Here is a 12,336-nt window from a genome sequence, read left to right on the forward strand (position 1 = left end):
TTGATTTTATTCGCTGATCTGTCCTATCCTAGAAAAATAATCACACATCATCTAGTCCCATGCACCCCACTCTTGGCTCACAATTACCTCAACTTCTGACGGATCGTAAAACGAACAAAACAACAAACAACAACAACAACAACCCCTTTCCCCTCTAAAAAGCAAAGCAAACAACCAAACAAGACAAAACAATCAAAAACTAAACTATAAGCGTACGAATTGCAACAAGTCATGAATACGAAAGTTGTTTCGTATTGAGAGCAGGCCTACTATTTTCAAATTGCGCCCGCAAGCGCTAGTCTTCTTATAGATATGCGGTAGCTGGATATTGCATCGACGTTTAGCAGGAACAGAGACGTATATATTGCATATATAAACAAGACCACCTACATATGTATATCTATTCAATGTTTCTTTCTATATGTGAATTCGACGCTTTTCGTTAATATGTTATATGCTAGGCATAAAAATTAACACTCACATGTGAATTAAATTGGTATTTTTGTTTATTATGATGATGATGACATCAATATGATAACTACTTTGTATCACGATGAATAATGATTTTATTATTATACAATGAAGATGATATCAGTTAGAAAATTGATGATTGCATGAGTATGATAATGATGAAATCAGTGTGATTATGACGATGATGATGATGATGATGATGATGATGATTTTAGTGTTTTGTTGATGGAATTGGTGAGAGTATGATGTTATTTTTATTTTTAACTATGAAGAAGTTTATGTCAACGTCATGATGAAAATGTCTGGGTAATGATGAGGATGATTTAAATGTCATATGATGATGATAATGATACCAGTTTGATGATGAGGATATTAGTATGAGAATAATGTTGATTTCAGTCATGATCATGATGATGATGATAATGATATTAGTTTGATGATGACAACAGTGTGCTTACGATATTATTGTGAGAATGATGATGATATTAGTTTGATGATGATGACAAGTGTGATTATGATCTATATCATTAAGAGAATATGGATGATTTTAGTCGTGATGATGATAATAATAATGATTTTTTTTATATGTCAACTGCATGATGATTTTGTGTCATGATGGTTATATCAGTGGGATGATGATAATGATGTTGAAAATGATGATGATGGTAATGATGATGATAATGATGATGATGATGATGATGATGATGATGATCATGATGATGATGATAATTATGATGATTATGATGATGATGATGATGATGATGATGATGACGATGATGATGATGATGATAATTATGATGATTATGATGATGATGATGATGATGATGATGATGACGATGATGATGATGCTGTCTGTTTGGAGTGTCATGACGATGAAATCAGTATGATGATGATTTTACTGATGTCAGGATGATAACAACGAGGATGATGTCAATTTCATGATAAAGATATTGGAGTGATGATGATGATGATGATGATGATGATGATGATGATGATGATAACAAAACATTATGAAATGATGAGTGAGTATATGTGAATGCAGTGATCGTGCGAATGAGTGTAAGGGAGTGTGAAAAATAAATTGTATCTATTTATGCATATTGTACCAGAATTACCTTTGAAAAATAAAAATAATACAAAAAAATAAATATACTAGGCATACAAGTAATTCGTTATACACCTTATTATATAATATGGTATGCAACTGCGTATATTTCAAATAAACGCAGATAGTACACATGGCTTGTCAAATCGTTTCTCACAATGAACAGCAAAACGATAAAATCAATTACTATAATGGGTTTCATCAATTCTATAAGATTTACTGAATGAACAATTCTATAAGACTTATTGAATAAACAATTCTATAAGATTTACTGAATGAACAATTCTACGAGACGTACATTCAATGCCATGACAGCTAAGTAATGAAATGGACTTCCGAGTGATCAATACTAAATAAATCAATAATATACTATCAATTTCGGACAAATCGTGATGTGTTTAAAACGCTGGTGGCTTATCTCTGTATTACGAAAATTTAAACATCGATCCTTCATTCAACCTTAGGCAAATATAGCCAGTGTCGTATGGAATATATATAAACAATCAAACTGGCCAGGATAGTACAGTACATGTACAATGATAATGTGTTTGACAGGAGTTGACCGAACATTTAGATTATCAGCTGTTCTTACGGTCGCCTGTAGTCTTTTGCCTGCGGCCTGTTGCAATGACACCTTTTGTGTCCGTCATGAACAACAGTCAAGTGAAATAAATAAATCGGTTGTCAAAGCAACACAAATCACAAATGTTATTTTAAGATATGTCGGGAACAAATGTGTGACGAACTAGACCAATTTACGATCCGAGATATGAACAGCCACACTCGGGAGACTCTTATTAATTCTCAACAAAATCTCGACTAAGATTGAAAAAAAAATATAATAATAAATCACGTTTGTATTGCGGCGAGATTTGGTGCACTAGTCATAAGTCAATTTGACGTAGATCGCCGAACGATCATTCACAAGCTATATTTGATGCCTATTCCTATGACGGAACACTAAATAAAACAAAACCCCGGATAAAAAGTTTTCTATCACTAAAACCAAAAATGAGCAATTACTTATGCTTTATCATCCGTGCATGTTAGCGTCGTGTGCCAAAAATACACGGGGGATTCCCCCGTGGTTTACAGATATGACGTCAAATATACGACAGTTGTCATTTGTCGACAGACACATGTAGTTATTTATTTCCTTACAAGTAGCGGAGCCAGTGAGAGGATAATTTATCATTGGCTATTCACGGCGATGTTGTTTTTTTTCTTTTCAAATTTCAATATTGCTACATGAATAACCTAGATCGTTTCTTACTTATAGAAATGTTCTTACAAGCCCCGAGCTAAGGGTTTGATTTAAAAGTTCGCTGCCCGTAGCTTGATCCCATATTTTGATTTTAGGTGGGTAAGACCTCTGTCATAGAAGCAATGATTGATGATTATGAACCGGTTTCTTTGATACCACGAGAGAGGTTTCAAATCTGTAACGACTGTGTCAGCAGGAAAAAATAAAACATATGTTGATTAAAATATAAAATGTTGCGTGATTTATCAGAATTTGATGTAATAGATGTACTTCGTTATTGTTTATACATTGTAATTGTGAATTTTGAATTAATTCATTCTGTTATCTGAAACACATGGCCAGGAAAATGAGGTCTGACCAAGTGTCAAGGTGACCACACAAACCTCATTGGCTGTAAAAGCTCAAAAGATGTCTCGTCCGTGGGGGAAAAAAAGGAGCTTCGTCATCTTCATTCGTAACCAATTATAACCGAAGCAGATGAATAACAATTTGTTTAATCAGGCGAGGTAACTCTATTTGGGGAGATTATCTCGGTAATTTAGAAGTTCATGTCAGTGACCTTTCCGTATCAACATTAATTAGTGTCTAGTGTCAACGGTCTTTTTCCTCAAAGAAAGCTCATAATTACTTAATGGGAAAACGTTAAGACAGTATAAATAAACCGCACATCAAAACAAAATTAATGTCATTCATAACTTAAAATAAACTGTTTAAAAATTACTACAATGTATATAATTGTATTAATTTTTAAGTTGTTTTTTTTACTTACTGTCGTATATGATGTTTTCATTAGCTGTTTCCCTCATCTTGATGAGTATGAAAATAGTTCTGCTTTAAACCATCAAAGAGTGAATATAGAGTTTCTAATCTAGAAGATTAAATAAGGACTTAGCACATAACCTTGTCCTATTCTCCTTCCATTTGCTTATGTTTGGCCTATTTTTCTCGCACTGTTGCATTTGTATCGTTTTGGATCTTGCATTTCATTCATTTTTGAACAGATAAATTGAGCAAGTTGAATACACATATTTCCGATACATTTTATGTTAAAACCTACCTGCGACGTCATAAAATGATAACGAATTGACATATATGGTTCCAGTTTATTTTGATGACAATAAAGGCGATATTGACATAAGCATGGATTTTTAATTCGCAATTTTCATGACAAAATCATGATCGTATGATTAAATGAGAAACATAAAATAATAAGATTTGTTGCAAATAAATATATATGAAGTTGAAAGTCGGGGAAAAGTCGTATGTATGAATGTAACTCTATAACGCGGCCAAAGATTAAAACAACGCGCGTATCTGATGCTACAGTATATTTCACGGATCTCTGCCACTATCTGTACGTCAGCTATAGACACCTTTACCGTTCGTACAGGTGAAAACTCCTTATCTTACCTGTATGAATGGGAAGGAAGGTGCATTTGACAGATGACAAACGAGTTGACGGCTAGCCCCGCCCCCTCCCCCTGGACCTGACGGAGAGAAAACACTGCTACACTTTATTAGTAGTTCACCGCCTTGGATGTTGTCAGTTACGTGTGAACGGATTTTCTAGGAAAATTTCATTGTCTCGAGGAAAAAGTCTTCAGCAAACGTAAGTAGAATTGAACTTGTGTTTTGTAAACCCCGCTTATTACCGAAGGGTAGAAACACAGCTATGAGTTATCAACCGTCTTCAGTCTTTAAGGTTCTAACACGTTCTTCTGATTAACGTTAAGATGCGTCTCTGATAGTGGACACGTTCACGTCCGATCGTTTCTTTTAATACAGAAAATAAACAAATAGATTCGTAACGGTTGCAAACTTTGATAATGCTTTCTCACAATTATCAATAAAAAGGAAGCGTCAAATGATAACGAATTTATATTAAAGATAAACAGTTTCTTAACTGTTAAGGTTAATTGTCCACTACTAGATTAGAGTGCAAGACATACTGACCACATGTCACTTCCCAGACATCGCACTGCCTATATAGGGTTATCATTGGTAGCGTGGTCACGATATACGTCCGTTTTACATACACGATTGTCTTATCTCAAGGAATATATAAGCTGTATACCTCTCCGAGTAAAGGTTAAGAAATTCTACGTAAATGTGCGATGTAATGATAAAAAGCTCAACATCATTTGCCTAATTCAACATTAATTATATGCGTTTGGATTTGTTGTCTCTATGTTACGGGCTTCCCTATATTTTCGTATGAGAACTCCTGGTATGACTTTTATTGCGTACTGAGGAGACAAAATATGTCAAATTGCTGACATACATTAAGACACCACTGTTTATTTCCGTGTATCCACAAAACTTGACGTCATCAAGGACGTCAACCGAATTTGATGGGTCGCAGTTTGCATAGTGCGTGTTGTCGTTCTGTCATTATCAGAACTCAATTAAATGTTTTCGTTATATAAATTCAGGTCAATATTTGCCTTATCTGTTATCAGGTCAGTGTAATTGCTATCTGTACTCGGGTCAGTGTTGTTGTAATCTGTACTCAGGTCAGTGTTGTTGTTATCTGTACTCAGGTCAATGTTGTTGTTATCTGTACTAAGGTCAGTGTTTTTGTTATCTGTACTCAGGTCAGTGTTGCTGTTGTCTGTACTCAGGTCAGTGCTGTTGTTATCTGTACTCAGGTCAATGTTGTTGTTATCTGTACTCAGATCAGTGTTGTTGTTTTCTGTACTCAGGTCAGTGTTGTTGTTATCTGTACTCAGGTCATAGTTGTTGTCTGTACTCAGGTCAGTGTTGTTGTTATCTGTACTCAGGTCAGTGTTGTTATCTGTACTCAGGTCAATGTTGTTGTTATCTGTACTTAGGTCAATGTTGTTGTTATCTGTACTCAGGTCAGTGTTGTTGTCTGTACTCAGGTCAGTGTTGTTGTTGTCTGTACTCAGGTCAGTGTTGTTGTTGTCTGTACTCAGGTCAGTGTTGTTGTTATCTGTACTCAGGTCAGTGTTGTTGTTATCTGTACTCCGGTCAATGGTGTTGTTATCTGTACTCAGGTCAGTGTTGTAATCTGTACTCATGTTGTCAGTATTTGTACTCGAGTTGATGTTGTCAATATTCGTTGTGCCTATGCGGGTTGTCGTTCTCGACTCAAATGATCGAGTAGAAAATGTTTGGTTGAACGACTTCATTCCGCAAATGGAATTCGTCAATTATTATTTTCATAATAAACACAGAATTTAGTAGAGATTGCATTCCGATTTTATTAAAAATGTCAGTTTTAGCACTTTTGTTCGAATCCTATAAAAATAAAAACGTGCAGATATTTCTTCTGAAATGACCAATTCATTGTTCCATTTGCATGCAGACAAGTATGAGCAATGCCATTGATTTTAATTGGGAATTACATGCCAATAGCCCTGTTTGTCACCACGCAATGAAGAACTTTTTAGTTCAATTATTCCCTCAAGTCACCCTGATGGATCCAGTGAATGGCAGCTTTATTATCGCCAGGTTTATTCTCTCTGTTTTTTTCCTTTGCTAAGTTTGCCAAGCTGGTAGTGGTCGCTTACGAAACTATTGCCACTCTGTGGTACGTAGCTCCGTTTGTTGATGGATAGGTAGGTGATTTATCTTTTCCTCGACAGCATGCTTATTGATTGTCTCCCTTCGTATGAAAAAAACCCAGGAGACCATCACTGATGCATGTATATGTACTCGTTAGAACAGTATGTAAAGGTATGTGAATGCCCCCGACGAGTTCAAATTTAAGTACAGCGACACAGGTGATACATCCCTACACGTACGCCATTATCGAACCATCATGAGGGTCGTCTTGTCATCTACTGTTAACATTTTTTTTTTTTTTTTTAACACATTATTTAAATTTCTGTAGGTATGCTCTCCGGGGAAATGAGCATGCATTTAAACTATGCAGTAAAGATATAGGAAGAGCGACCTTCAGCAGAATGTCAAACTTTTAAAACACTAGCTCTAACTGTCGTGCAGGTATTGTCTTTTTACAAGAAGGCAGTTGGTTACTTTCTAAGGTAAGACTGTTTCACGCTCTAACTTGTATTTCTGAAGGTATGCTATACGGGGAAATGCGCAATACTAGTTAAGAAAGAATTTGCGATATTCAACAGAACAGAATGTCATAACTTTGAAACAAGAGCTCTAACTGTTGTGCAATCGTCTAAGAAACCTCTTTTCAAGATGGCGGGTGGTGACTTTTAGAAAGAAAAAAATGGACGATCTTCAAGAGAATGCAGTGGCGGGTCCAGAGACCTATCGGGGGAGGGGTCCAAATTTTCCAGGGGGAGGGGGGTCCAAGTGGGGGAAATTTGAGTAAAATGGTGTAAAACATCATTTTTAAAGAAAATTATCAGNAGCTGTTAGATAAGACAGTGGACGCTTAAGTTATATTTCTATAGGTGTGCTGTACGGTAACATTGACAATAATAATACATATAGAATGGGCGATCTTCAACAGAATGTCATACCTTTGAGACACCAAGCTGTTAGATAAGACAGTGGACGCGTAAGTTATATTTCTATAGGTGTGCTGTACGGTAACATTGACAATAATAATACATATAGAGTGGGCGATCTTCAACAGAATGTCATACCTTCGAGAAACAAACTCTAAAATAAGACAGTGGACGTTTTAACCTGTTTTGGAGAAGGATGTCTCGCAATACCTGTCGTTGTTTACACCCAGTGTTTACGACCCTGGAGTGGCGGTGTCTTTGAAGTGTCGTCATGCACTGACGAAATGCATCATTGTTTCGTCACAGTGACATAACGGGCATCCCAAGACAGTGTCTACATTCGCGGTACTCAAGTCAATATTGACATTAATTGTATCTTACGGCAAACTCCGGAGTGAAGATGAGGTCGCTTTCACGCGTCGGATAGCCATTTTTGCACGCACATGTGTCAACTTTTGAACAAAGTCAGTCCCCGGCGTAGTAATACTCTTAGCATTTCCTGATAGCTAGGATTTTGGGTTGTTGCTGTTAGCCTCCTCTGTGACACGATATCACTAGCCCTCGTGCGGCTGTGCCATTAATGTTATTATACGGCATTGAATTGTGTCAACGATCGCTCACCATGCAGCATAGTCTCTAACAACACACAGTATTTAAGAGGAAATAGTTAATGAATGAAGATTTTTTGGCAATATTAATCAATTTTACAAAAATGAGCGAACGATCGCTTACGCAAATCTAATAAGAGCACAATCTCTTTTCATTACTCTACAAATAGGGTTGCTAACGAAACACTGTTTTTATCTGCGTTTGATGTTGGCGCGTCACACGAGGTTAGGAACGTGCAGGGGAAAAGATGGCCGCGGAATACATGCAAAACTTCCTGTACAAGTGTACTTCCATGTTGTAGCCTTTTGATTGTCGTGTTAGGGTCCTAGCCTTGTCTGGTGGTCACTGATCCCGACTGGACTCGCATTCAAACAAAAGAAGCGACGGTCGGCATTACCGCGGTTTCCGTGTCCAGTGCATCATGGCCATTAAGTTGTCGTAACCTATTCGTCTTATAGATCGTGGTACACAAATAATCATGTCTGCATTTATAAGATCGTACCGCAAAGGGTCTATCTATAGTATATGTCATATTATGGCTATCAGAGTACAAGTCTCCGATGATTAATGTCATTAGCAGCGGAAATTCTTCCTTGTTCGTTACATTTTTATCCTGTCATACATTCTTTGATAAATACCATCAAGGACTTCTCGACAAGTTTTCGTCTCTTAAATCTTGTTCATTTCATATTATCGTTGACAAGGTTTACAAATGAAATTTTCCCTTTCTGATATCTATTTTATATTGAAATTTACAAAGAGAAATGCAGGCTTCTGGAAATATGTTTCATATTGATATTTACAAGGCAATCTGCGTTTCAGAAATCTGTTTCATATCGAAATTTACAAGGGAAATCTATGTTTTTGAAATCCGCTCATTTCATATTGTCGCTGTAACGAGTAATCTTAAGTTTCTGAAATCTGATCTCTTAAAAGAGATATCTACATTTCTGAAATCTGCTGATTTCGTATTGTCGTTTACAAAGGAAATCTTCAAAGCATGACATTTGAAAGTTTATGTAAAATGAACATTTGCATAAAAGACATTCTCTTTTTCAGACATCTGCAACAGTTCATTGAGTTGGAGTTGAATTGTTACGCTATTAGTGCGTGGACAAAAAACAAACATAAAATACATCGTTGTAGCTAGTTCAGTTATCCGTGTGAAGGCTAAAAAATAAGATGAGAACGGTTGAGATTAGATACATTTTTATCTTAAATCCGGTTAAGGTGAGATTAGGTACATTTTTATCTTAAATCCGGTTAAGGTTTACAAAATGACAGGACTTCATAAACTCCAGAACGCCTCTGACAGATGCTTTAAGATCAGAACAGTTTAAAAACGTTGAAACTTCTACCAAATTCTAAATTCACAAACTGGAAATCTTGTACGCAAACAATGTTTCTTCTTCTAAGAGACAACTAGTATTAACAGTTTCCTGGATAAGTAAGTATATGATATCGTTTATTCGGGGTAGAGATCATATAACCGGACGTGTTAGCCTACCTGGATGTTTATAACGTGAGTTTAATGGCCGATCTGGCAGCGTAGTGATCACGTGATTGAACGAGCCATTGAATGAGCACTACAAAGGGCGGAAGGAAATCGATTACGTGAGCTGTTTTTTTAATTATTTTCTCATTTTAATTGATCTCGCGTAGTCTCTTTAATTGACGTTTGGTCTCTTTGGGGACTCGTGCTTTTTGCGTTTGTAGAAATTTCTTGGTCTCCTGTCGTGGCCGAACGCTTGGCGTCCCCCCGCTGTAGCTAGGGCAAAGATGGACAGATAACAACATATCTCGGTGCCTCTCCAAACAGTATAAAATTTGATTGCGGTGTCATTTGATCAATTTATTCAAGAATGGGTTTTAAAATGAAGGCAAAATGAGCAAGATACTCTTGTTGGTCTGTCACAGCAATGTAGTAAAACTAAGGTCGACAGAGGGTGGCCTTTCTCAATCACCTTGAAAGACACACACACATATGTGTTAACGGCATCGCAGGTCGGATATTATGGCTCGTGGCATTTTCTCCGCCATTATTCTTGGATTGAAATGCAATAAAACCACCCCGATAGTGATGGATATGCAATAGTCAAGATCGCTGGCCAATACAATGACTTTAAGGGGCCCTAGATAATATCTTTGGTCGATGTCATAATTTTGTCATCAACTGCAAAGTATGACGAATTCAAAATTCGTTTGGTAATTAATCAAACATTAAATTAACTTTTGAATTGATTTTTTCAAATAAATTAAAAAAAATATTGTATCGTATATGCCATATAACGGTATTTAAAATCCCAGAAGAGAGGTGCGCTTTGCGTTTGAAACATGTAAATGCTTGAAAGTGCGTGGGGTTCAAACTTAATTCAAGCGTTTGAGCGACCTGGATTCCGATCAGTCGGCTAAGTGTTAACGAATGACAGGAGACCGATATAGGTCAGCCACTTATCTGTCATCAGCCGTCTCCTCCGGCCCAAACGCCCCCGGGCCTCGCTACTCAGCCTTAAGCGTGAAATGTCCCGAGTTTTGTTGCTTTTTTATATGTACTGCCAAGAGTTATGAGATGAGGTTTCTCAGAGTAATGGAGTTACAAGGTAGCGGGTCCGTCAATACCACGAAAGCGCAAGGTCATGAAAGAGTCTCTACAATTTCAGGTACAAACTTGTAACAGAATTCGTGATCGAAGATGGTGAGCACAGGGGCCGGATACAGTTGAAATCTTATTAATCAATGTTCAATACGCGCATAAATATTCGGTAATTCCAAAACACAGGCATTTGAGTTAAGGTAGTAAAAAGCTAAGCATTGTTTAAAAACACACACACACACAAAAAGAGAGAGAAATAAAACGGTTAATAAGTTGACCGAATTCTATAAGCTTTTGTTAACGGTAAGCATGTGAAATAAAGAGACTAATTGTCCCGTTGCATTTTGACATTTGGAACACTGTTATCGATATTCATTTAGAAAAGATTTATCAACGCTATGATAAGCATACCAGTAGCAAGTTTCCAATACATGTATTTTCACTTTGTGGCAGTGGTGAGGGGGTCCTTACCTATATCACGAACAGAGCGGTGAGGGGGTCCTAACCTATTTCGCTAACAGAGTGGTGAGGGGGTCCTAAACTATTTCGCTAACAGAGCGGCGAGGGGGTCCTAACCTATTTCACTAACAGAGTGGTGAGGGGGTCCTAACCTTTATCGCTAACAGAGCGGTGAGGGGGTCCTAATCTATATATCGCTAACAGAGCGGTGAGGGGGTCCTAACCTATATATCGCTAACAGAGAGGTGAGAGGGTCCTAACCTATTTCGCTAACAGAGCGGTGAGGGGGTCCTAACCATTATATCGCTGACAGAGCGGTGAGGGGATCCTAACCTATATCGCTAACAGAGTGGTGAGGGGGTCCTAAGCTATATATCGCTAACAGAGCGGTGAGGGGGTCCTAAGCTATATATCGCTAACAGAGCGGTGAGGGGATCCTAACCTATATATCGCTTACAGAGCGGGAGGGGTCCTAACCTATTTCGCGAACAGAGTGGTGAGGGGGTCCTAACCTATATATCGCTAACAGAGCGGTGAGGGGATCCTAACCTATATCGCTAACAGAGTGTGAGGGGGTCCTAACCTATTTCGCTAACAGAGCGGCGAGGGGGTCCTAACCTATTTCGCTAACAGAGTGGTGAAGGGGTCCTAACCTATTTCGCTAACAGAGTTGTACGGGGATCCCTAACCCATATTACTCACAGAGTTGACACCTAGAACAATAAATCAATCATGTCTACCTTTTACGGAGAGTTTGTTGTACTCACAAAGCCTTGACAATGACAGCAAGAGCGTATCCAATAATATCCCAACATCATTTCATCACAAGTGATGACGTTCAACGCAAAATAGCGCTATTGGTAGCGTGTGCTAAATACAAAATTTGTCTTAATTTACTTTACAAAAGTGACAAACCCAAGTTCCATCAATTTATATTAAAATGACTCTTGTAGGCCCGGAGAGTTTTTGAAATGTTTCTTGTTTTGCTCCACTGCCCGAAAATATTTGACTTTCATTGGAAAAGTTCCTTCATTTTCAGTACCAAAAAAAGCTTCTCTGCCACTTAAATTTTGTCCATGTAATGCTGCAGTACTCAAAAGCTTGTGTCTCTCAATGGGAAGAGTTTCTCGCGCCTCGGTACGGCGCCAGAAAACTTGATACCAACAAATCTTTGGTTAACCTGAAAAATCAATACAAATTGGCTTTAATCTGGATCTCATTGAACGGCTTAGGTATATCGGATCGGACATATGGATGTGTTTCTGCATTGTATATGTGTAGATAATAGTACACATATTTCATTCAGCAACGCTCAGTCTAGAGGTTTGCGTACAGTTGTGACGTAAAACTTTGTGGGCGTTACCTGATACTGTCTACATCCAGT

General features: G+C 37.6%; 1 protein-coding gene across 1 annotated transcript; it reads right to left on the reverse strand.

Annotated features, from left to right (window-relative positions):
• Positions 1–5,245: 5,245 nt before the first annotated feature.
• LOC110446151 (putative uncharacterized protein DDB_G0286901) lies at positions 5,246–5,992 on the reverse strand. Its single transcript, XM_021491151.1, has one exon. The coding sequence runs from the start codon at positions 5,990–5,992 to the stop codon at positions 5,246–5,248; it is 747 nt and encodes a 248-aa protein (XP_021346826.1).
• Between the last annotated feature and the right edge of the window lie 6,344 nt (positions 5,993–12,336).

Source organism: Mizuhopecten yessoensis, unplaced genomic scaffold (assembly GCF_002113885.1).
Source record: "Mizuhopecten yessoensis strain PY_sf001 unplaced genomic scaffold, ASM211388v2 scaffold2597, whole genome shotgun sequence".
In the NCBI taxonomy this organism is placed as follows: domain Eukaryota; kingdom Metazoa; phylum Mollusca; class Bivalvia; order Pectinida; family Pectinidae; genus Mizuhopecten; species Mizuhopecten yessoensis.